The sequence below is a fragment of the Manacus vitellinus genome, unplaced genomic scaffold (assembly GCF_001715985.3).
Source record: "Manacus vitellinus isolate BGI_N305 unplaced genomic scaffold, ASM171598v3 scaffold_3_pilon, whole genome shotgun sequence".
Lineage (NCBI taxonomy): Eukaryota > Metazoa > Chordata > Aves > Passeriformes > Pipridae > Manacus > Manacus vitellinus.
In genome coordinates this window covers 32216907-32244202 of record NW_021940535.1, presented here as the reverse complement: position 1 = coordinate 32244202, position 27296 = coordinate 32216907, and the positions used below count along the sequence as shown (strand labels likewise).

Genomic DNA, 27296 nt, shown 5'->3' with positions numbered 1-27296 from the left:
ATCCTCCAAACTCTTTACTGCTTCACCCAACTGGTAAGTTCCACACAAATGACTTAGCACCTGTGATTTGTATGCATTGGCTCTGAAGCCCCTTCCAGTACATGTCTAGAGACTGACAACAGCCCAAATTTGGTATCTAAGCGTCACAGCAGGTCCAGCTGGATAGCTGGGGCAGAGCTGCAGTTTGAATTCTGGAACACACTTTTCATATAATTCCAGCATCTTTAGTAATCACGTTTCTCAACAGGACAAGTCATATTCTTCCTTCGACTGATGTTGTGAGCCTCTTCTGAGGTAAAAGCCAGACTTAAACTTGACTAACTCAATCTGTTCTGGAGCACTGTGCATACACCCCTATCTCTATCACCTCTCAGTAGAGCTTAGTACTTCCAGTTTTTAAAAAAGATTTTTGATTGCTCCTAATAGTATATATTTTCTTCTCTCATTGTGGGACATCATTACCACTTCCTCTTCACAGTCTTTGTTTCTGCATTCCCCATCTGTATTTTGGGACCTCCTAAGCTGATCATCACTTGTTGCAATCCTTGTGGAAGCTCTCCTGACGTAATTAGATAAATCAGTCCATCCAGAAAATCTACAAAGTTGGATGTGACTCCCCTTAACTACTTCAGTATGCTTTTGAGAGGAGTTCACAGGAATCACTCTCTCACTCCCAGCTAGAATCTACAAACTACAGTAAATTATCAATCACTGATGAGTGGATTCTCCTCCAGTGCCTCTCACACCACTCCTTACAAGGAATGGCATCAACCCTTTTCCCTTCAGACCAACCCTTTTCCCTAAAGAAGAATGCTGCTCAAGCAGTACTATAGCTCTTCACCAGCACCTTCCTGACACTGCCGGTCATAATACCTCTCTAATTTACTCAAACTGCACGAAGGGTTAAAATATGGCATATGTTGACAGACAACACTCCTTGCTAACAGGAAAGACACGTTGCTGTGGGGCCCAGATCTCGGCTTCTCCTTCCCTGCAGCTGTCTGTGGATAGCAGCTAATTGTATCCACTTGTTTAACCTCGGGGATAATGTCTGGAGGGGACCAAGTGCCACAGGCATACTTTTTTTTTTTAACGGTCATTTCCTCTCTGGTGTAACTTGCATGACAGCATGTGACAAGCAGAAATTAATGGGGACACTGCTGTGCCAATACCTCTTGAATTGCTTTGACACTGGCTGCAGGCTGCCTGCTTGGCCACCCAGCCAAGACCTCACATGAAATGTGGCAAGGGGCCCACAGCTCTATTCACTAACAAGCCAGCTGGTCAGTGATTAGAAAGCTGAAACAATGCTGTGCACATACATCAAGAAAAATGCTTTACAAACAGCTTCGGACTTAGGAGGTAAAGTCTCCCAGAAGAGTAAATCTGTAAATTTTTCTTAGGGACTGCTAACTTAAGCTAACATTAGAGATAACATGGAAGGCCCTGGAAGATGACTCCCTACTCTGTCACCTAAGCACAAGAAAGGCTAACCCAAGAACAAAGACTAACATCTTGATGTGCTCAAAATCACGTGCAAACATCTTAGACCACATGGATTCTGGTCCAGAGGAGCATTCAAATTATGTAAATACATAGAGATTTATGACAGACTACTTTTCCTAATGGTCATCAACACCTTGGCAACAATACTGACATTTCTACAGAAATTCTCATAGGATTTGTCTGCTGTGTTTACACTGATTTGTTTATACACTGATACATAACAACAAAGGATGAGACTTCAGAAGCATCCCAGAGGATTTGGATGATCAGATCTCATACACCCAAGGCAGCTTTGTACCTTTCAGCCTAGACTTTTTTAAAAACTGTCAAATCCTTGGCTAGACACAAAAGGCTCAAGAACATTGTTCCTTTAATTTCTCTCTTCACTTGCTTTTTTAAATAGTAGCCACTAGAAATGCATGGGCTCTTGATGAAACACCTGCATGGCAACAAGAAAGTAAGTTACGATTTTTTAAAACTGAGAAAAAAAGCAGTCAAAAGGATCCTAGTGATCAAAAACATAACCATCATTTGAAATCAATAAAATTTGGGTAGCTAATTCCTATGGCTTCTTCACAATTATAAACTCATTCTAGCAATTTTTGTTTAATGGAAAACTTGTTTAAACATTATAATACAGGCTTGACCAATTTCTTGATATATAAGCAAATGTATTTTGTGGCATATACAGATACATAAGGGCTCAAGGCCCTGTAAAAGAGGCTAGACAGTAGAGTCACTTTTTTGAATTAGAAACTGGGGTTACTGAAGAGTTTGGACTTAATAGTGCTTCCATCATGAATGACACCTGCATGCTGAGGAAGAAGATGACCTCGTATTAGGCACAGCCAAAGTCCAATGAAGTCATGGGGACTCTATCCATCAAAGACCTGAGCTTGTCCCACTGCTTTTTAATACTTCCATTCTCCTTCCACACTCACTGCAACTAACAGGACCTTCAGAGAGATGCAGCCAACCTTCTCTGAGACAAAAATGACACCAGACATCAAAATACTGCTATTCTCTAAAGTTAGACACTTTTAATAAATAGTTAACAGTTTTTATTAAATATATGAATACAGAGGAAAGTAAGGAGGTAATCTCTTCCTAATCTCTCCAGGGAATACATAATAAACAAAAGCTCAGTTGTGTACTTTTTAAGTCACTTTTCAGTTTTGGGGGTTTTTCTGGCTTGTAAGGTACTTAAGTACACAGCAGAAGAATCGTGATGCTTGTCAGTGCTGTACAATGCACAACACTGGGGTCTACTACCACCTGAGCTCTAGTCACAGGAGTGCACTTAACTTTGCTGCCTCTCTTGCTCCATATTATAAATTCAGGGATAATGGTTAACTAATTCATGAGTGTTGCAAAGATTAACTGGTTAATGTTTGTTAAATACTCTAAAGAACTAGAATTTGCTTTCAGTTGTAAAGGCTTAACAACCTTCAAGAAAATCAAGGATATACAGAAGAGGAAAGATATATTTTTTTAAATATAATTTATGGGTATAAATAAGCTTCAAGAAAGAGCTGTGAGGGGACAGCTTGCCCAAGAGCTCCAATCCAATGATTTTGCATATCATTTTGCAATGCTGTTATAGCATTGTTTGAGCTGTCAAAATAGTCTTCAGGATGAGAATCTGACTGATGCCTTACTACACCTAAATTAAAAGTAGGGGACAAGACAGTTGATTTTTGGAAGCACTCAGCAGATTGAGTTGTTCTCCATGTTTACAGCAGCAGTTCATTTGCAATTCTATTAACTCGAATTAAAAAAAATAACAGCTCCTGAACCAACAGCTTTGCAAGGGAAACAGGCAAGCACCTCTTCCTACAGACAAGGCACAGAAAAGAGATTTTGCAAGAGAAATTGGGCAAGTACACACAAGTCTTTTGTTTTCACTGAAAGCATGAGAAGTTTGCTGGTAGCACTAGACTACAGGAATGGCTACCCCTTCCATTCCACTTACATTGCCTATCACTTTCTCCTTTCTTTCCATATTTCTTATCTTTTCTTTTACTTCTTTCTTCCCTTCATGAGCCCTGTTGCCCATTCCTGCTCCATCCCCAGTTCTGACCCTTCTCGTCATGCCTGCACTGCATCCCATCCCGCTCAGCCATTTCTTCTACCACACAGTAGGGCCTGTGCTCCTACTCCACCTCTTTGGGTTGCTGTCTCCCACAGGCCAGGTGATAATGAGCAAAGTAGGTCATCAGAAGATGTGAGCTACTAGCATGCCTCATCAGCTCATCTGTGGATTTCAGATACAACAAACTGCAGCAGGAAGAGATGTGACTGTGATGTTTGCTGTGGCTGCAGTGGTGGAAGATGCTGAGTCTTCAGTTACACATTTGCTGAGTCTCTCCAAAGTAACACGTGCCATTGCCCTTCCAGGGCTGAGCAAAATGACATGGATTTACATTAGCACAAATTAGTGTAAACCTTGCCTTGTTTTCTTTTGAACACTTGCCTGATCCTAAAAAAAGGAGGCATCTTCAACTTGCAGTGACACAATAAGCAATGAGTCTACTTATTTCTTAATGTTAACAAAATAGGAAAGAATCAGCTCTACTTTGGGGGTGAGGGGAAAGGTGTAACATGAGTGTCAATAGTCGTCTTGAGAGGGGAGAAGATGGCCTCCAGTGTTTCACAGGCAAAGGATAATCTCTCCCTTCCTTCATCTTCTGAATATTAAACAAAACAAACTCTAAGAGATTTTTAATAAAAAGCCGAAGGTATGTTAGAAGTTAGTGTGCAAAAAGAGCCAATCAATGGAACAAACTGCTTTCATGAAGATGTGCCTTTTAAAAGTAAAGTGTCACAAATCATGCACTTGACAAATGCAGATTGTGAAAAATGCAATATTGCTTCTCAAAAGGGTAACCTGTGACAAGCAGAAAAGCATGCTACTGATTACGTAAGCCAATTGGGAAAATAAAACTACCTATCTTCTTGTGTATCTTCACTATAACCATTCATGGAAAACCTATGAGAATAAAAGTAGCTACCATGAAGACAACCTGGACCACATATGTCTATACTTTGCTGAATCAGGTCCCAGAAAGACAAGTCTTTTGTTTTTCCTCTCACCAACAATAAAATAAATACAAATCATACAATACAATATCAAACTCTATGTTATTCCAAAATTACAGTCAATTAAGTAGAAACAAACTGTATCTTCAGAAGGGCACATGAGAGAGGCTAGGGATCACTATCAAAGGACTTCTGTTTTCTTTTGTTTATTAAATAGCAACTGTATTATTGACTGCAGCTTTGCAAGCTAGTGAGCAGCTGGGTGTAACACATTTCCATGCTGTGTAACCTCTCCTTATGCTTCGTTAGATTCCTTATCAGGACCAGAAGAAAAGAAATCTCTCTGCTATGCTTTTCCTGTGGCAAAGGAAAAGACAAGATGATGACTTTCCAGCTCATTTCACTTGTACAAAGTTCTCATCAATCACCATGGCGTAGGTCTTTGTTATTTTCATTGAAGGACTGTTCTTAGTTTTCTGTCACAATAAAGCGTGACTCCACTAATTAGCAAATCAAGGTTACCTCTACCACATTTGCAAAAGAACAAAATGCAAACATAAGGCTAAAGCTACTTCTGAAATATTTTCCAAGGCCTCAGCTTCACAGAGATAAACCTAAGTCAAGCTAGGTCTAAATTCCTTTCATTGAAACAGAGGTTAAAGAATGAAACACTTAGAGCAGATAATGTAAGGAAGCTAAACTACCCATTTCATCGAGAACCAAAAGTTTTCTGCTTGTTTTGCAACTTTCTGCTCCAGAAACCAAGTAGAGAAAGTGTGGTTTATTTTTATACTAAACTTTCTGTCAAGTATGCATCTCTCTGAAGTTTTGGTTCACTATAGCCCACGCAACTTGGCCTCTATTCTCCTTTTCCTAGTCTTCAATAAGCCCTACAGACATCAGCAGGAATTACGTGAGCAAACTAAAAGAAAGGAAGGGATATCTTCTTCCCGAGGCAAAAACGTAATAAAAAAGTGCTTTGTAAGATGGTCTCTCCTCCTTTAACGTAACCTTTTTCTGTGTATCTTCCTTTTTAGTCTGTGTTGTTTCTCACTGAATGACAGTTATACACAACATACTACTGTAATTACAAGCATACGGCTCAGAGATCGCTGCTGACCTTCTCGAGTCTCAATTTAGACATTTTTATTTAAATACATGAAAGACATATGTATACTCTTTCATTAACTGCATTTTACATTTGTAATATTCTATGTATTCTTTTGGAACCATTTCCATTAAAATGACGACTTTGGGTTTGGATTTCAGGTATTTCCTTTGTAACACTAAGGGAGGGGTATGTTACTGTCAAAATTTCTCTCTAAAAAGTCCTTGCTAAAATATTTACCCTGCTTGTCAGAACAGGAATATCTGAAGTTAATTCTGAATGAAAGAATATTTTAAAATGAATCATAAACTAGATGTTAAAAAAAAGCAACACACTGCCATGCCAGTGCCCCTTCCCTGCTGTAAAGCTAAATGAAAAACAACCCTGCATTTGCATCCACAGAATGTTGTAACATTTTGGAGCCTTTTGAGATTCCCTAATTGTAGTTATGCAACAGAACTATCAGATCCTAAAACAAAGGACAGAAATTCAGCAGCTGAATTTACTGGCTTGGAAATTAAATGCTCTTAAGAGATGGCTAACATGTCTTTTTGATTATTTTTGGCATTTGAAAGTTACGGCACAACACTTCCTATTGCATAGACCGGAAAAGTGGGACATTTTAGAATACTTAGAATTTTTATGGTGCTTTTTGTAAAGTCACATATTTAGCAATAGTGAAAACTGTTGAGCAGTAACTGTCTTTGCCATTTTAATTAAAGTAATTAAAATGGCAAATTTTATTAATAATTTACCCACTAATTTATTAATTAATTAAGCCACTAATTTCAAAGGGTCCTTTATGGTATAAGACACTGTTCAACATTAATATAGATAGAATGTGATGACATCTAATGAGCTGGTCAAAATAGTAAAATACAGCTTCTTCTTGCAAATGGGTATTCTCAACTGTCATTATTTTCAAAGAAGGCAAACGGGATAGTCTTTGGCCAGAACAGTTAAGATATTAATGAAAAAAAAAATAAACAAACCAGTCCACCAAACCTTGTGATCCTTGGAGCCCTTTTCCATTACTGAGTCAATTTACCATGATGACCAGCTATGACACATTCTTGTGAATAGTCAGGAGTCTGGTTCCAAAGGCACAGACATTGCTTACATGTAAGTTTTGAGAGAAGACTACTTCCTCGCTCTGACAAAGCATTTAAACACAAGCAAAACACATGTTTATGACTAATCTGAGACTACGGAAACAACAGTTTCAACTGTTGTTTGCTCTAACCTTGGAATTCATCAGGTCAGTAGCACAAGGTAACAACTGATTCTCCTTCGTTAGCTCCTCTAATTCAGTTTTTCAACCTCATTTCTTCTAATACTGGAGCAGTCTGTTGACATAAAATTAAACAGAAGCTTAAGTGCTTTGCTGGAGCAGAGCCTCTGCTCCTTTGATTTTTCTCCTTTGAGGTCTGAAGTTGAAACAGAAGGTGCAGGTGTATATTCCAGCATGAATTAAATGTTTTATATAAGTGACAGTTCTGTATAGCTGTAATGGTTACAGAGAAGTAAGAAGAACCTAAAATAGTGACATTTATGAGTCTTAGGATAAGGTTTTCAATCCAAAAATGAAGGACAGATTTCATCCAGGAGCTCAAACCTTTGTAGTTTGTTTTTTCTTAATGGCAAACTGTTCAGGCTTTGCACGAAAACAAATGAAAGGCTGCTTGTTAACTGCTGCTAACAGCATCGCCCCACACTCACCCCTGGAGAAACCCTAAGAATCCCACAGTTACACCACAATAGGATTTGACCCATAGCTGTGCTCTGGAATACCAACATTGGCAAATCCTACAAACTCATGCCTGCTTTATTAAAACTACAAATAAATTAATAATTTCAATTTCTAAATATTTTCCTTTGCCATGGCATGGAGAACAAACAACAAACAGTATTTCTGTTATTTCACTCGTGTTTCCATTCTAAATTTTCTGTCTTCTAGCAGCTGCTTGTGAAGTTACTAATAATGTCTGTGTTTGTTTGGACTTCTTAAAAAGGATATTCTCAAAATGGAAGGAAGCTGATTTTATTTCACTTCGAAACCTGAGAAACCTGTAACATGAACCATACGCTGATTAGAAAGCACTGATATATAAAGGAAGCAGTTGTGTAAATGTGTGATAGGGAAACGGCAGACCAGAGGAGAAGGCACTGTTTCAGACAAATTAATGCTGTTGTAGGATCTGATTATCATGACTCATGTTTAACAAGGTATTGTGTAAAGGTCAGCCAAAACGGAGGCCCTATTATGGTGGGCACTACACAGTCAAGGGCTTTCATACAGCCTCTTCCATTAAAAGCTCACAGATAAAATGGACAAGACAGACCCCAGGTGGAGAAACAGCGTGACAGTTCCATGATGCTACATTTTTATGGGAGTAGAGTCAGGAATGGATAAGCAAAATGGAAAGAAAAGTGATGGAGAGAAAAGTTCTGGAGGGAGGGAAAGAACAGAAGAGTGCTTTACACAGTGTGAATACAAAGTGAAAGCGAGGTGAAAAAATGAAGGTTGAAGGGAAGGATGGAAAGAAAAAGGGCTGAACAAACAGGAATAGCACAGGCAGAGAACACTGAGTTGAAATCACTGAAAGCAGCTCTCAGTGTCAGAGGCTTTGGTTTCAGTTGCCTCAGCAGCTGAGTATAGCTGGCTGATGCCAGTGGTTGGTGCTTCTCTGCAGTTTTGTGCCTAATGGCCTGAGGACAGGAAGCAGGGAGGAATCATGTCTGCTCTGGTATCCACAGGGGCGGGTGGGACGGAGGCTTTCCATGTGTCCCTGATCTGACACACAGAGTAGGAGGAACAACCTCTGCTGGGTCTCATTTTATTCCTTCCCTATGACTGTAGCAGCTCAGCTGTATCTGGTGATGAGCCACTGGATTGACTCCTGGAATCAGTAGATATATATATGTGTGTGTGTGTGTATAAATATATATATACACGGATATATATATACATACACATGTATATGTGTGTTTGTGCACATGTATGAGTAGCGTGCCTTCATGTGTATACATGTAATGACAATATACACCAAACGACACAGGACGAGAACTGATGCTATCCCCTTGTGCATTTGTGTACTTTTGACTCTTCTCTGAGCATCTGAGTTGCCAGTTCTGGCCTTTTCTGGGCCACACCTATTTTGAGAAAACAAACTTCGTAGACGATAGAGTGATGATCATCACATTTCCCTTTCCCTCAGTCAAACAGCAATATTTTTTCAGCAAATGCATTGAGGACTTTTACAATATGTATTTATATATGTACGTGTGTTTATGTGCCTATGTATTCATAAATAACACAAAAATTCTTAAAGCTAATTTTTATGTTCTACATATGAAAACATACAATACAAAAGAATTCCATCCCTATCCATTTGCATGGGACTTTGGCATAAGCTAAATACATCTGCTACAGAGGGAAAGAAACGAACACAACATATCTCGATTAAATCAATATGCCACTAAAGTAACACGCTTCAAATTAATTTTTACTGTGGGATACAATAACCTGCCTATTCATTGGCATAAAACCAGTGCATACAGCTAGTCCAAGGGTATTAAATTTCTTTTGTGGTGGAGTAGAGAAAACAGCTTTATGGGAAAATAACTTATTTGATTACTATATTATCTTTTATTAGTTATGAGTTGTCTGTGGCCAAGTTTTGAAGTATTTTACACTACAGCTGTAGAACTGCTGTGAATAGACACTTTGTGAATATTCTAGTATAGCCAGTCTGAGTAGCAATAACTTGGGTTGGCTGAGATGGGAAATGTATCCTGCCACAATGCTGCTTCTCTCAGATCAACTGAGTTTGACCCTTAGAATCTGGAGTTCAACAAGAAAAAATATGTTGGCCAGTTTCCCCAAATATCTACCTCATCACATCATCATCTGTGTTATTCTGTCTACTCTTCCCTATCTCTGTGTGCTTGTTTTGGGGTGAAGTACAGCTTTATGGGTGTACTGCATAGGGGACTGATTTCCTTCCAATATAGAAACTACTATTAAGCAGTGATTCTTATCTGTCCCCACAAAAATCAAGAATGGTTCTTGGAATGTCCCCTCTTTATCTCACACCTGCTGCAACGTGACCTTCAAATTACTTGTCAAAAGCAACATACATGGCTTGTAAGCAAAATTAAGAACACAGGTAAATCCAAACGTTTCAGTCTATTGTTCTGCCCTGCTTTATGTGCACCATGAGCTGCAGCTTTCTTTCAATTGCTTGAATTGTGGCATCTCTTTGATGAAGAGAAAGACACTGAAAACGAGTGACACTTCTGCTGACCAGTGAGGCAGGATGTACTTGCAGAGCAAGTTGCAACTGTGCACCACCACCACCACAAGACAAAAGAAAGCATCTCAAAAATACTCCCCACGTGGAAGAATTGCCACTGGCTCACTGTGGAACAGTACAGCACTGTTTCTGACATGCTCCCTGGCAGTTTAGCCCCACTTCTACACCTGCTGGAGCATTATTCCTACCACGTGCTCCCTTTCTTTCAGGGTCATCAAAGCATTTCACATAGCAATTGGTACCACACTGATGTTCCAATATCAAAAAACCCAATCCCATTAATAATACCGGAGTGTCTCAAGAGAATCCAGAGCAGTAGGATCGCTAAGCTTTTTTATGCATCACATCAATGTCTAGCTCTGCTAAATTAACAGAAATTAAATGAGCTGATAGCAACACTTCACTTCCACTGTGTGTAATACTAATATTTTGCAATATCTTGATCATAAATCCTGTTCTACCAAAGGCTCAATTTCCATCCCTGCCCACAATTCAGAATTTCTTCAGTTTCTTAATTCCCTTTGACTTTCTGAATAAAGATGATTTCTGGTCCTCCATCTGTTGAAAACAATAGCTTCCTTCTGACTTCAAAAAAGATGTTTCCCTTAGGGCCCTACTGGACTCCACTGGTGTCGTAAGAGTTTGGGCTACAAAAGAAAAGTAGGTTGAGATGTCTATTTAGAGAGCCCTTGATAGACATCGTTTCACAGTGACATTTCTAATTCAGTGCCATTGTTTTGAAAGACTAAAATTATTATTTCAGGCAGGTTGCTTTCATGCATTATGTTCCAATGTTGCTTGACTGCTTTCCAAACTGGAACAACTGAAAAAATGTGAAGCGCTCCAATGATTTTAAATCACTCTAGTCAGGACAGAGTGATTTAAAATTATTGGAGTGCCTCACATTTTTATGAGCTCTCAGTCTGCAAGCAATGGAGGTCTGAGCAGTCCTGGGCTGCAGTGCTGCACAAAACAGCTACACATTATCATCAGATTGAAAAGGTTTGCATTTGAATTTGGAAATTGTAGGGATTTGGAGATATTTAACACCATCATAATTAAAATCAGTGGCTCTACACTAACAATAAAAAGGTCCAGGCTGAAGAAGTAACTGTATGGATACAACATTATATTGCATAAAATCCTGTGCTCAGTAGTCCCTTTATTCATGACTCCTCCTAACCCCTTGGTCAGACTATACACTGCTACCTGCTACCAGCCACAGGAGACGTGGCTGTGTCTCTACACACAGCATGGTATGGGAAAGTAATTACACCACCTGCAACAGGAGGACCCACCACTCATTGGAGAATATCCACTTTTTAATGTTTAGTTCCTTCAGAGCTACCATTTCTGCAAGGCACCTGCTCTCTTTCCTGCTACTCTTTCATAGAGCAGTCCAGAGTAGGATAACACAGGAAAAAAAAAGATTTATCCCAGAACGATGTATCAATTCAGCCCTTTTTAAAAAAATTTATTTATAGTGGCAACTCTTTAATTTATGATATGGATTCAGAATAAAATTCGCAAAATAATCCACAAAAGTGAAATCCTTTGCAGCTGTAAATGGGCACCATTTCACTAAGGCTAATGGATTTACACCTCTTAGTATCATCTGGGGGATCTGATCCACTATTTGTACACTCTAAATTCCTCACTCAGTTTTGCTTCTTTTTTTACCACAAAAGTACTGACAGGAAAACATGACTAACAGCTCTTCTCTTAGTATCTTTCTTATTAATTTGAGCAGGTTCTTTTCTTAGTGACTTTTAGCTTTGATGTTGTTAAATACAGCCACACTCTGAAGACTCTCAGTACTGGCAAAGATGTTTTCCTGGAATATCTTGTTTTATTTTCAGAATTGCATGATTGTGTGACATCTGCTCCACATCTCATACGTGATCAACTGAGTAGGTACAACCATGGCAGATGGCTGATGAGTCACCTCACAACACCGAACACTCGTTTGCTTTCTGAGAATCAGTATCTTCATATTAATTTCCTAAGTGTCTTGCAAAGATGTGACCAGTCAGCCTGATTTGATAGCAGGTAATGTAAATTACAGCAAATGCACATGGACACAACAGCAACATTTATTCTATGAATGGGGCTAATATTTTTGAATTCAATTTATGGCTACTTTCAGATAAGCCCACAAAAGGAAATTAGGTCATCACTGTACTTTCTCAATTTCAGGCATTTAAATACCAAAATCTGTATACCTGAATCAGATGGGTATCTAGGCTTCCTATGCAAAGAAGAAACCAAAAAACATTCACAGAAGCCATTCACTTGGGTGAGGAATAAGGACACAGCAGAGAAAACATATACATTAAACCAACACTCACTATGATTTGGCTGCACTGTTCAAGGCTGGGGGGAATACAATAATGATTCACAGATCACAGACCTGGGTAGAAACACATTCCCAGTTCTTCTAACGTCCCATGATAGATAACATATGCACCTGCTATACTGAAGACCTTTGTTCTGTTCCCTCCTCTGCTGACTGTCAGATTGAAACAGGCACAGCCCTGTTAGCACACGTAGCTTGGGTAGCCTGAATTCTGATCAACTGTAAGAAAACCATTGAAAGAAGCCACAGGTTTACTTAAAATGACATTAGTTTAGGAAGTTAACTTTGCTCATTACTAAAATTAAAGAACCTCAGTAACAGTCTGCTGCCCCCTCTCATTCTTACAGACTCTCTGGACTGGCAGAACAAGATGACTGGAAGGACCTCCAAAGAACCCATGCCAGTCCCACAAGCATCAGAATAAAATGTGACCACGCAGCTTAAACATGCCTCAGTCCCAAAGGCTAACACATAAAAATGCTTCAGTGGTCTGTTAACTATTTAAAAAAAATAATCTTTCTGTGGCAGAGACGTGTCATTCCCATTTCCATTACCCTTATGTCAACTAACAAAAGTTTCTAATGAGCCCAGTCTGTCGGAGGCTCAACTGTTAACATCATTAACGTTACAAAGGACCTGTGCATGACTAACAGCTGTGTCCGAAGGAAACTGAACTCATACCTTCCATTTCCACATAAACTGTCCTAAAGTTAAAGAGTATCCCAGGAAGAAAAGAAGGGAGGAGACGATGGGCAGAGAGGAAAGAAGGAAGATGTTGTCATTGCTGATTCTGATTCATGCCATATGGAACATATATTAATCAGGTCGGACAGAGGAAGCCAGCAAGGGTGAGCATGACTACAATCCAGTAATTACAAAGGCTTATTAATCAAATTAAGGGCTGAATATAGTTCTCTTTCAAAAGTGAACTTTCAAAAGTATTTAGAGTAGTGTTCTCCAACTTGCTGGCCCAAAGTATACTCCATTAAAAAATAATGGAAGAGCTACACCAGAAAAGATTTAAAATACCACTGTCCAAAATAACCTAGAACTCAGTAGCCAGAGCCAGAGCCAGAAAAATGGACTAGAGCATTCATGCCCCTCGCAACAGGGAGGGGAAGTGAGTGTGTCTGCCCTACATCCTAGGTAAGTATTCCCACTACCAGGCAATGTCTCATAGGAAAATTACATCTATCATGTTATGGGCACCTGTCTATATCTTCCTAAAACACCCTCTGGGGTGACTCTTACTGCAGGGCACTAGGCATTAGAAAGCCATTGCTGAGCAGCATTAAGACAAAAGTACTAATTGTGTTTAAATGATCAATATGGTTAGTTTCTCTGAACTGCTACGGTTTGACTACTACCTGGAAAACATAAATGAAATTCTTAAAGTGGTCCTGGTGTCACTTATATTCCTTTATTCCTAGCATGCCCTAAACTGGCAAAAGCCAAGCCTCGCTTCCCTAAATGTTATGTAATGATGGTAGCTAATTCGCACAGAAAAGATCTTTTGGGGCTGATAATTCTCTCACAGTAATTTTATGTCATTTAAGTTCTACTAACAATTGTTGATTTTAAACTATGGTGCCAAAGAGGTATACTAGATTCTTCAACATCAAGCTATCCAGAGCTTACTTGGCTCATTTGGCCCCTCTGTGTTGCTGACACATGCAGAACTTTAACAGATGGTCTTACAATACAGGTAGTTGTTCTGTACTGTGCTAGCGGTGAGGGGAAATACTCTACACAAATTGTCTGCAATTCTGGAAAATAAACGAAGTACAAATCCATATTAACCTCAAAAGCCAAACTATAAGAAGTCAGATTAGGCATTTAACGATGTATGTGCTCTGGGTTAAATGCTCAGCTGTTATAGAATGGCAGGATTCCCCTGCAGCCAGGAGAACTATGGTTTGCTTCAGTTTCTATGAGGAATATCCATAAAGATCATCATTAGAAAGGTATCAAAATGTATTAAAAATAAGCCTTGAGACCCTTCTCCATGTGATCAGCCCTGACTATCAGCAAAAGTACCTCCATAAACTGAGTGTTTTGACGTAAACCATGAAGCAACAGGGTGCAACTTAAACTCTTTTTTCCTGTGCCAAAGAGGATTCAAGAAAAAACACATCAGCTACTGTGCAGATGTTGAAATCAATAGCGAAGAACAAGTAAACAGTAATTTTACATTTTTCCTCACCCATTTAAAAAGATATGTATGTACCACAAGCTGAATTTTACAGTCACTAATTTCACTGACTGCAGTGGAACCTGCACTGCATATAAAAGACCAAAATTGCTACTCCTTGTTTCTGTGTGGTTAAATTTTCTCTTTTATTGTGCCAAATTATCAGATATAGCAACTGGGTTGAACCAGCAAACCATATATGCAGAATAGTGCTTTTCAAAAGTAGGCACAACAATTTCCTCCATCAGTATATAATCTCCATGAAATGTATATTCATGCATATATACTACAGTCTAATAGTGCAATTTTAGAACAGGGTTTTTGGAAATCACAAATATTTAATACAATGCTCATATCTTCTATTTCATTTAAATGAAACACAGCTCAAAAGATATTTCAAATTGAGATTTCAGAGGACTGGTCATTCAATTTCAATATATTTAGTTAGATAATATGCCAGTCACCTTGCACATCATTTTCACAATGTTAGTTATGTTGAAATACAGTTTACTTAGATAGCTTCAAAGTCCCAGGAGGAAGTACAACTTTAATAGCATTATTGTAAAATAGTCCTGCCAATGTACATTCCAGTCTTCTGCTGGGACTGCATCAAAGCTGTAACCATTTTTCAAAAATTTTATTTTATCCACAAAGGTTCATTAGAAACCATGGTTGCTGGAACTGACATTATACATATGTGACTTTGATACAAGTGAATAGATCTCTATCTGTTTTAGTTCTAATTTTTAACTGAAAGATCAAACAACTCCTAAGTTTGAAGCTGTTAAACAAATTATTAAAACAACTGAATTTCAAATAGGTTTCAGGACTTTGCCAGACTAAGATGACACAACATACTTCCACAAAGTACTTATACAAATGTAAAATAATCCATCTCTGAAAGCATAAATTATTTTTCCTCATGAAAATATAAAAATCAAAAGAAATGTTAAACAGACACAGTCAAAATGTAGAAACATCAATCTCTCAGCTTCTCTTCCCAGGCATAAACTTTGTTAAAACATTTCAAGCTATGATCCTCCATGTGCCACTTTGCTGAGAAACTCCTAGGAAAGAAGAGAAGTTGCTATATGTGTTTTACTACCAATAATGCAAGCACATCCTCTCCTGGGAAGAAGTCCTCCCTTACAGATGCACTGTAAAAGATAATATGACAGGAAAACGTCATGATCATCCTCCCAGTTACTGAGAGCCTTTCCAGTTTCTATAACAACTGGTCAGGACTACCCCTGTCCTTGAGCCCATCCTCTACAGACCGCAGGTCCATGATGAACATTTCTTGCTCTTGGAATGTATGGAAACTGTTCTGGCAAGAGGGGCATGAAACAAAAGTAGTTGCTTTGGGAAACAAAAGGCAAAGGGAAAGGGATAGGAGGGCAAGATTTATTTTATCCATTCTAACAATATTCAGCCCTCAAACAGACACCTTTTAGGGAAGATTCAAGTAGTCTCAGCCTAAACAACAAGAGACTCATCTGCCTACAGCTGCAACTAAAGGTCGTTCTTAACAATTTCATAGAATCACAGAATCGTAGAATGGTCTGGGTTGGAAGAGACCTTAAAGGTCATCTATTTGCAAATCCCCTGCCATGGGCAGGGACAACTTCAATTAGATCAGGTTGTTCAGAACCCCATCCAACCTGGCCTTGAACACTTCCAGGGACGGGGCAGCCACAACTTCTCTGGGCAACCTGTTCCAGTGCCTCACCACCCTCATACTAAAGAATTTCTTCCTAATATCTACTCTAAACCTACTCTCTTTCAATTTGAAACCATTCCCCCTTGTCTTGTCACTACATACTCCTGTAAAAAAGTCTCTCTCCATCTTATTTGCAGGTTCCCCTCAGGTACTGGAAGGCTGCAATTAGGTCACCCCTAAGCCTTCTCTTTTCCAGGCTAAACAATCCCAATTCTCTCAGCTTTCCCTTGTAGGAGAGATGCTCCATCCCTCTAACCAACTTGGGGGCCCTCCTCTGGACTCACTCCAACAGGTCCATGACCTTCCTGTGCTGGAATGCTACATTTTGTAGAACAGAAATCAGGAGAAAATCAGGAAATGTATAACTCTAAAAGAGAAAAAACCACAAGTGCACCATTATTCACAAAGAGATTATATCTGTTAGTGAATACAGATCTTTGTGCTGCAATTCATGCCCCAAGCTGGGCACTACTCAATTTTGATATAACAAAATCCTATGGGATCAAAACACAGTTTGTCTTTCTGATTAATCTCTGAAAATATCCAAAATCTTTCTCTTTAAATACCTTTATAGTTTCAGTAGGCACTCCAGGCTCTGGAACTTTATCCAAGTAAGTAGTCAAGTCTTGATCCACATGTTCAAACACTAATGTTAACTTGGTCTCTCTGTCTGTTCGTGACACAGTGCACACATCAAACAATCTGAGAAGAAGAAAAGAGGAGGTAAGTATACATGAACCACTACAGACATACATATCTTGTAGCTCATGCATGTCTATCTAAATTTTTTACAGTACATAGAATGGGAAAAGGAGCTTTCCAAAAGTAGTCGAATCTTCGAGCTCTTGATTCATCAGATAATGGTTGATATATCAAAAATACCATCTTGGTCTTTCACGTGTGAATTCTGAAACTGAATTAAGAATTCATCAGCTGTTCAATGTAAAATAATCACATGAAAAAAAATTTTTTTGACACAGTAACAAGTAATACAGAAAGTTATTGTGATATTTATCCACATTCTATGCTGCAGCACTTGTAGTCATTAAAAAACCAAAAAAAGTGAGAAACACTTTTGAGAAAAAATACAGTGTTTGTGTGCACCTTCAGTTTCTTCTCATGTAACTCCCATGTTCACCATTACATAGTTTTATCCTTTGGTAGAAACAGAATTTTTTTGCTGATTACTTTTGTAAATTCCTGGACGCAAGGAATACCTTCGAAGTCAGGATACAGTTTGGAAAAAAGCTTTGTGTACAAGATGTCACTACTTCTCTCATCACTTCCTGTCATTCTTTTACTGAAACTTCTTTATTATTTCACCTTGTTGCACAAGGTCAAGCGAATTCACAAAGCTCTTCATAATGCCACATTCCTATCTGAACACTATTTTCTATTGTTCTTCTTTTTAATTATGATTATTCTCGTGTTCTTCACTTCATCTACATACCAGATTTAATCACTGCTTTATCTTTTTCAAAAACATCTGCCCTCTTTCTATGCTTCACACCTATACTTATACTAGTGACTTTCACCAGCTTTCCTCAAGTCCCACTTCTATAAAACCCCCATAGGAAATCATTTAACAGCTGGAAGGACGTTTCTTCCCTCCTCACATACTTTACTAATGTGTTTATTCATTTAATTTCATACTGTACAAATCAGATTGCTCTCTGAAGCAAGGCAGAAAATCCATCACTATTTTTACTAGGTGACAGTAGATTTAAAAAGAATGAATGCAGTTATTGAGAAAAAGGTCTATACAATTAAAGTGAAGAATCTATTACTGATAACAGACCAAAGTTGTGTTGATACTATGGTTTATTTTTTTCAACACCACAGCAATGACACTGTTGTATTATATGTACGTTTCATCCTCTTACTTAGGATAACTGCTTCCCTACTTTGTGTGAAGGGCAGGATCTCTGATAACATTATCAAGTAATAATTTTGTTCTTTGTCTGAGTATTAAAGGCTTTATATGGAGGATCTAAAGACAATTGATCACACACAATGCCTTGGGGGTCCCTGCTTTTCACAGCAGACCTCTGACAAACAGACTAGGACAACACTTACTCCTGAGTTTTTACTTCTTACCTTAAATCTCAATATATTTCACAAAGCAAGGGAAAACTAGAATTGACATAACCACCTGTGAAGACTGTAATCCAGGTTTTCACTTGACATTTACCATGTTTAGGCTGTGCTCCCACTTTAACAGCATTTCCTAAATTATCTTTGGTCAGAGGTAAATTTATTAGCCACCATGTTCTCAAAATGGATGCATGCACATTCTTTTGAGCTTAAGGAAGCTTTTCAGCGAGTAATAATTTGGGAACTGGAGTTCAAGAACATGGAGCGACTGTCATCCTACCTCTACCAGAAGACTAATCTGTACTTAATGTGTAATAATCATATGAGCAAACATTAATTAATTATTAGGGTAATGTAACTGACTGTGACAGCAAATGTCTTGGCACATTTCTCGTAAAGACAAATACTGTTCTCTAAGATTCCCCCAATGGGGTATACATGTCCTGTAAACAGTAAATAAGTTTTCTGAAAAGTCACAAAGCTTCCTGAAAAGTGAAATTTGCTGGTATTTGGCTGCAGGTTAATAATCTGTAATATATTTATATAAATCAATGTGGAATGTAGCTGGACTGCCTATAACCTCAACACATGCAAACAGAGAGGAGCCAGACAGGTCTGAACATCTGAACATAAACACTGGAAAATATTTCCAACTGTATGATTTCTTTGCGTTGACCTACATTTACCTAAAAATGTTCAAAACCATCCTTTTTGCCAGATATTTAATGCACTGGCAAAAATATATTTTCAACTATAGCAGAGTTATAATTCAACAAAAAAAGGAAAAAAGATTTCACTGTATTAAACATAGAAACAAATGTAATTTCCAACTCGCTGTGGAGGAAAACATTGATTCTCTGTTTAATTCTTCTGTATGTGGCTTATTTTGATTCCAGCATTTTCTGGCACAGCACAGTAAGGAACTCAGAGGCGCACAATTCTGGTTACGTATTACTGAGTAATAATATTATCACTGAGTAATAGTATTATCTTTCTTTTTTATACACTCTTTATGTGAAACTCTAAATGCTTTCCAGTAAATCATAAAAGCTCCAGATCCTGCACTGGGCTGGGTAGAAGCACACCATGTTTACTCACAGAAAATACAGCTGCTGCCTTAGAAAGATAATAATTTAAAGCACAGTTTAGATGAATCCAGGTATTAGAAAAAGACAATATTTGGCACTGCTCGTGCTAATCGCTCCAGAAATAGACTGAGAAAGACAGAGCCTCTTTATTTAGTAGTTTCCATAGGGATACAACTACTTTTTATAAATTATATTCTTTTACATCCACTGTGAGAAAATCACCCATGAAGTTGCCTTCTTTAGCTAGGAACATCTCTGCTGCCTATAGTGCACATCTCTTGAAGTCGTTTCCTTATGATTTTCTGACGGGTTAGCATTGCATGTGATTGCCTCTCTGGAACTGGCAACAGCAAAAGACCTTTTATTTAAAGAGTTACTTTGTGGACACTGTCCTAAGTGAAGTAAACATACCTCAATTAATACAGGATTTCCATATTGAATACTTTGTAAACACAAGCCCTGCCCTTCTATTGTCCTTACAAAAGAAACGTTTGAATTATTTGATTAAAGTAAGATCCGCTATGGGAAATCCTGCAAGTATTTAACAAGGTGTTTGGCTGAGAGTCATACACCGCCCGATGTGTCCATCTGAACTGCAACTCTGTTGAACAGACGCTTAAGGAGAACCTGTGTTTTAATGCAGAGAGTTTTTCAATCTAATTGTACTAAAGTAAAAGAAGCTTATCATCTACAAATCTCTGTCTCTATTCTATTTTATGTGTCTAGTGCCTAGTGGATCTTACTACAATCTAGCAGAATATCTGCCTTCCTACAAAAAATACTTTGGCATTTTTTGCAGGTAGAAAACTAGGTGATGCATCTTGAAGTCTCTATTGCTTCTTACAAAATGTAATCTGACAAATGCAATCTCAGTTCATTTTATGATATGAATGCCTAATGTTTTTATAAGGACAGTTACAAAAATTCTTTTGAAAACTATTGCGTCTACTGATTGGTACTAATTCAGTAACTAATCCCAGAAAGTCCCCAATTGTTACCAGACTTGCTTTTGAGACTCTCTGAGAACTACTATGAAGCTTCGCACTTTCAAGTGGCATAAACATTTTTTCCTGAGCAAACTGAGATAACACTGATGGAGATCAGGCCTATCAGCCCAAGCCACCTGCAAGAAATACCAAAAGACAGATCTGACTGTAAGACCTGAAAAAAAAAATGTAGGACGTAATTTCTCTCAGCTATTGCCAAACAGATGAGTGGTTATGTCTGGAAAATTAACTGGATTATAGTCCAAAGGAAGACCAAAAATTAGATATTTGCTGCTGATGTGTCCCAAGGCTTACTATTATTTTTACTGCAGTAGGACTAATCCAACATGAACACACATCCCTTTACAGTCACTCACAGCACTAAACAAAAACACAATCCTTGCCCTCTCAAGATTTCTAATAACATGAATTTACTTTAATTTTGTTTGGAACAGTGTCTCCCTAGGGAGAGTTACTTCCCAGCTTATGCATGACAGAGGAAGAGTACTGGAGCCAATAATTTATGTGGAGGAGAAATGTTTAAGAAGACTGTGGAGAGACAAATACCAGCATAGCAATATGCTACAATTTTAAGATATTGCTAGTCTGAGCAAACATACAGATGAAAAGATTTTGGTGGTCTCAACCTAACTCTGAAGGTATTTATCTGAATGACAAAAAATCACCACAGAACTTAGGTATTGACAGTGCTTATGCAAAACACCACAAGACCGGGATACCAAGAGTATCACGGGCCATGACTAAGGTTTATTGACAAATATGGGGAGAGGGACCCGAATAGCTTCTGCTTTTACTGCCTCTGTTTCAGGTTAATCCTGGGAGTTCATAATTTTTAAGGGCACAGAAAATGTCAGCCTCTCATACCTAAAAGCATTGAAGAATGACCCTTTTAGCCCAAATTTCAGCAGCAGTTGAACACTCCTGTGTTCTCTAGAAGTCACTCAGCAGTAAACCCCTTGTATACCCCAACTTTGTAAACTATGTACTCTTTGAAGAAAAACATGGTTTTACCCCAACTTTTACCATTAGCTACCTTTTCCTTTCTTGCTTTTGAAGGAAAAAAAGCTGCTAACAGAAACCAGTCTCTACCTGGAATCACAAATACCCAATGTATTGTAACAGAGGGGTTGTCTTTCAGATGAAGAAGACAATAGCTGGGCAACTGGAGTGGAACATGTGCGCTAGGAGAACCAAGTCCCACGTAGCAAAAGAGGAAATAGAGCTTCCCACTCTGAAGTGTATGACAGAGCTCTTCCCCTTTGTTCAGGACATGCTCCTTTGTCTCATTTATTCAGCAATCACCTACTTCTCCATGCCTCTGAAATCTGGTACTTCAGACATAGATTTTTCTCTCGCAAAGGTGCTTTAGTGAAATAATTTCAGATAAAAAAAGCACATATGCAGATAAGCAGGTCACTAAATTAAAAGTATTTTATATTTTAGTTGCATTTTTTATCGGATAACATTTGTAAAATCACATAGTAATGCAAGACCTAAGTTCCATTTCCAAAAGCGTCTTAAGGAGCTTCACAATGTGCTTGTCACGCCAGCTGCAGCTGCCCCGATCCATATCAATGCTTAAGATATTCCTCCACAGCAGACTGCAACATAATGTAGAGACACTTAGACTCTGCTCAACAGAACAAACTCAGTCCTGAAAATGTACAGTGTGACAGTACAGCACTGCCTGCAGCACAGTCAGCCAGCCCACCGTCAGCTCCATCTAGCAACAGTCAGATGCCTAGAGTCAAACTCAATTAAATAAAATAGGCTTGGCTTGGGTGTGTCTACACTGCTCATGGCAACTTTACGTCTTAAATCCTTATTCTCTACCTTTCTACTGGGTTCTTGGAGTTTGTGAACATTTTTCCTGCTTTGCTACCTTTCCAGGAAAAAGTAGCAAGATCTCTTGTCTTCAGAAGAAATCTCTTTCAGGCAAACAGTAGAAAAGGGCAGAACTTAACATCAGATAAAACAAATTAATTTATCTAGTACAGGCAGATGTTATGCAGATAGATGTTTTCAACTCTGAAGTCACTCACTATCTGCTGTGCACAGAGCAGAAAGAGCTACCGTGAAGAAGCAACTGCATGATGAAAACAAGGCAGCAGAAAGTCCTGTCCTAGAGACCTACTCCAGCAGAGCCCAGCCAGTATTCTTGCTTACAGCCCACTCACCAGTGAGGTTTTAGGGGAAGGAAGGGGGACATTAGAATGACAAGGCAATCGTTCATCTGCAAGCTGAGCTTTGTGCTGTAATTTTTTCCAGTCTCTCTCCCTTTCTGACTTGGAAAAATTATTTAAAATGCTTAGCTGTATAAAAGAGGTTTTTGTTCTTTAAGTGTGTGTGAAGAAGAGAGACAAAGTGACAGAGAGAAATAGATGCTCTTGAAAGCGAAGTAAATAGCACTGGCTGAAGTCCGATAGTGTGGGCTGACTGGGCAAGCTTTCAACACTCAGTACCGACTGCAGCCCTGACCTGCAACACCCCTGCTCTCCTGCGCTGGGCCCCTCTCGAGCAATGACGGGCCCTGGTGCCAGACTGAATGGTTTTGTGATGCAGACACATGTCTGCTCCGATGAAACCACCAAAACTAATTTTCATTTTCAACAGAAGCCAAGATTGGTGCCCAAAAGATGAAAAAGCCAAGTCTGTTTTACTCACTGTGCCACCCAAGTCACTAAAAGATGCAGTTGTTAAAGAGTTTTACTTCAAGGAAAAATAGGCTTGACAAGACGTTCTCTGCAACTCCCTTTGTTTATAGCAGATACTGTTTATTTCAGCCCTCACACTGCCATCTCTCCTTCACCTTTTTTGCAAAGGGAGATTATTTTTAATAGACAAGGATCAGAAACGGGTTTGGTAAGGCTCCGTAATTCAAACAATATCCTGTCTCATGTAACTTCAGGACTCATCCTACAGTTCACCAGTTTTTAAAATGCTTAACTCCTCACCAGTCCATTAACAATCTCACTGCAATTGATTTTATCCAAACTGGCCACACACTGAGCCATTGACATTACTGAGGGAAAATTACCAGCTGGGTGGTGCCTAAACATACTCCAGTGTGCTGCTGTACCAAACAGACTGTTGGATTCTCTGTGCAAGGGACAGGCCAAGTCACCCCCAAATCAGCAAAATAACATGGCCTGTTATGAAGACAGTCGCTGACAGATTGTTTAGGATCAGCAATAGCTGTCTGACCTATTCATAGAGCTCTCATGTGATCCTTCAGCAAGCAAATGTACACTTCCTTTCAAAGTCATGTACACTGCCGCTATACTGAGCACTCAGAGCTTCCAATAAGCTTCCATAAGCTTCCAGTTCAGAGGACAAATTAAAGATGCTCCCATTCATTGGAAGTGCATGTGCATCTTTTATTAAGTTTTTTAGATTTTCTTTTTAATACCTTCCTCAGGAAAAGTTGCATTTCTTTTTAGATTCCCTAAAATGCTCAACACGTAAGTAAAACTTATGTGTGCATATTGATTTTGTTTAATTCAAATGAAAGGAGCACGTAGGTTATTCTGGACTCCCAATTGTACCTCGTGCAAGTTAAGACAACAAAGTCCAGTCTTTATTCGTGTGTAGCTCACAGACAAACTGATCACTAGACTCCACATTTCGGTTTACATTTGGAATTCAGGTCTGTGCCAAACCTACAAGATCTAAATCTAAGTTGATAGTCTCTTTCTAGATTTAAGTAAAAACAACAACTCTTCTTTGGAATATTTTACAACAACATAAATTATCATTCATTGCATAGTATCTTAATAATCTACTCTATCTACACTTGAGACTTAATGGTGATGCCAACATATCAAAAATAATAAAGGAAATAGTAGCCCTTCACTCCATATAAGTATACACTGCAAAAAATAAAATGTACTGTTTCGTACTCTGTACCACCTCATATATTTTTTAAAATGCTTCCAATATCACAGCCATTCCCAAGGTGTTTACTTCAGCTTTTTTTAAGTAATTCCAATGCAAATTTGAGTACAAGCTCTTGCTTTTTATAGATGCACGGAGGAACGTAAAAACCAAGAAGCAGCTACCATAGAAGATGATAGAAGAGGTCCTATGTTTTGATGCTTACCATCAATCCAGGGACTACTGTTCCTGAAAGACCTTCAGGTTACTCTACAACCACAATTCTACTGAAGGATGGTGGCTGTACTCAAAAACCACGTGCTGTTTGAGTCTAAGTTAACCATTCAGTGTAGACTCAGCCCTCAGGAATAGAAGCAATCCCAGCCTGACTGACAGTACTCCTAACAGGCAAATCTAGTTGTCAGAGACACTGAACAAGTAAGGTAAGGGGCCTTACTAAATGCTGTAAATATATCAGAGCTCTGATGCTGCTGCTACCACTTCCCAGGAAGAAGGAACAGTACTGGCAGCACCTGAGAAGAGTCCAAAGCTGTGATGGTGAGGAGGAGGGGAGAGAGAGCAATAGGTGCAAAATATTTTGCTGTGGTTCTATTACAGGCGTTAAGTATTGTTATAGTGATTTTTGAGACACTGACACACTAAAGCCTTGTAAGAAGACACATTTCTATGTTTCATAGGTAGAGTTGGGACCACACAGTCTATATTTCTAACAGAAGGATCAAGAGCTGATTTTCAGAGAGGAAAAGTTCCACAGTTCAACAATACTGTGAACTCCACCGCAAAAGCAAAAGAGTAGAAAACAAAAGGGAAAAAAAAGTCTTAAGAAAAATAAAATGCTAAATTGGCTAAAGTTGACAATAATGATAGGCATAAAGTAAATACATAGTTAATAAAGAGAGATGTTAATTTGAAAATAAAATTAATTCTTTTTATTCCTTTGAACTGTATTGTTCTAATGTATTCAAGGAATTATTAAGGAAATCTGTGGACTCTTTAATGTAACATGCTATATACCCATGTATTAAAGAAATTAGCAGACACAGGAGTAAACCACAGTAAAACATTGTATGGTTCACTGTCATGCCCATTTGTTTGTATTTGAGTTTATTATTATGTGTTATTTCTTAAATACACTATTCTTGTCTCTCTAAATGGCACTATACCAAAGGAAATCCTTTGAGAATGAAACAAGCACAACTGGGAAATCAGGTGCAAACTTTTAACAGTCTGTTCACTGCTATGACAGAATGGTCAACTGACATAACACAAACTTTGAGTAGCATTTTACGAGATTTTGTTAGATCTCTCAGTACAAAAATGCAATTCTGGAGTTAGGGTAGTAGTGTGCAGAGTAAACCTGTCCTAGATCTTGATCTTGCATGATCCACTAGCCCTGAACTCTCAAAGAAATTATGCTGCGCTTAACTTCCAGTATGCAAAAAAACAAGCAACTTCTAAGGAAGAATATACATCACCTAAAGCTTCATCTGCCTTACCTGTCTGATATCTTTCAGAAATGAAAGCAGAGAAGAAAAAGATAATTCATTGTCTCTGTACAGGAATAAAAGGTCAAAAAAGGTCATTTTCTCTTCCTTATACTCAACAAGTCATTACCTGGACAGAGCAGTGTAAATCCCTATATGCCATTTAACCCATATCTGGTTTTTTCCCAAGTAGTGAGAACTCTACAACTCGGGGCCCTGCATGCAAGCTCCCCCTTTGCACCTCAGTGTCCTTATCTGTGCCACAGTCTCTCCTTCTTAATTTTTAGTTGTCTTTAGTATTCAAGTTAATTCTTGAAGATGGGCATACATCTCTGAAAACTATGTTTGTGATTTATTCCAAGGAGTTCATCACAATATTTGTTTTTCCTTCAATTCTGAGATGAACAAAACTGTGAACCGCTGCTTTTCCAGTCTTGGTGCACCAGAAAACAGCAATGGATATGAACAGTTCTTGTTATCTTACAAATGGAAACAGCAATTTAGCACCAGATATTTGAACTGCATGAAAACAACTTCAAAAAATGTCTACATCTGTTGAAATAATCTGTTTATAGATTCACTAGAACTGCTTAAAATTTCCTGAAAATTCCAGCACAAGTGGTTAAGCGGCGAACACAGTTGCCAGATTTAGCAATAAGCCAAGTGAAAATCCAAAAGGTGTCTTACATTTTGTGTGTTGATTTCCACGCATTTGTCATGCATGAGGCTATAAGACACAGAAATAGAAATGTGGTTCACAGTGCTTTTTGTACACATGGTATGGGAAATTACTTTGATCAGGCTTTGATGCCAGATGTATTCCCAATAATATTCCCATGTGCTGTGATGCCAGCGGCACCATCAACTTTAGACAAAGGGAATTCCTCCATTCACTTCAGCAAAACCTGGAAGAGAGCACAGTGAACTCAAAACAACCTTCCAGTGGTACTGTACAGTGTCCTGTCACCAGGCTCAACATGCTATGAATGACATCCCATCTGCCCAAAAAGTAAACAGTACTCAGGCGATTCCCAAAAATCAAAAGACAAAGGCAATTCCTCACATAGGTAAGAAAAACAAACAGGATCTGGCCAGGTTTTTTGAGGCAGCCAGATCTGTACTCATAAACACTGCCCCTTCTTTATAAGTTGTATTGTAAAAAAAAACAACAACTGAGTGGCAGAGAGATAACTTTATGAGAAAAAGAAAAGAGTGAGGGGATATTTATTCTAAAACCAAAGTACCAAAACTATGGGACTAGGAAGTTCAGGTAACAAATTCAGCAGAAGGCAGATTTAAGGCTTGCAAGAAAACTAATAACTTCATTGAATGTATCTGTCTTTGGCTACCCATCATCAGACAGCACAAATGCCATCCATCTACACAACAGCCCAGTAAACCTGTGAAGCAACCAGTTCTACTCCCCTCCTCAGCTATCATGGAAGAGATACAACTCCTGCAATGGGGGGCTGCTCAGTGGTTGGTGGTTAGTC

At 38.6% G+C, this 27296-nt stretch overlaps 1 protein-coding gene across 1 annotated transcript in view; it reads right to left on the bottom strand.

The window, feature by feature from the left end:
* CDK6 (cyclin dependent kinase 6) overlaps nucleotides 1–27296 on the bottom strand; it is a 131153-nt gene that overhangs the window by 85265 nt on the left and 18592 nt on the right. Inside the window, exon 2 of the mRNA XM_008933305.2 lies at nucleotides 16803–16938. Coding sequence (XP_008931553.1) covers nucleotides 16803–16938 — 136 coding nt within the window. The remainder of the gene's footprint in view (nucleotides 1–16802; nucleotides 16939–27296) is intronic.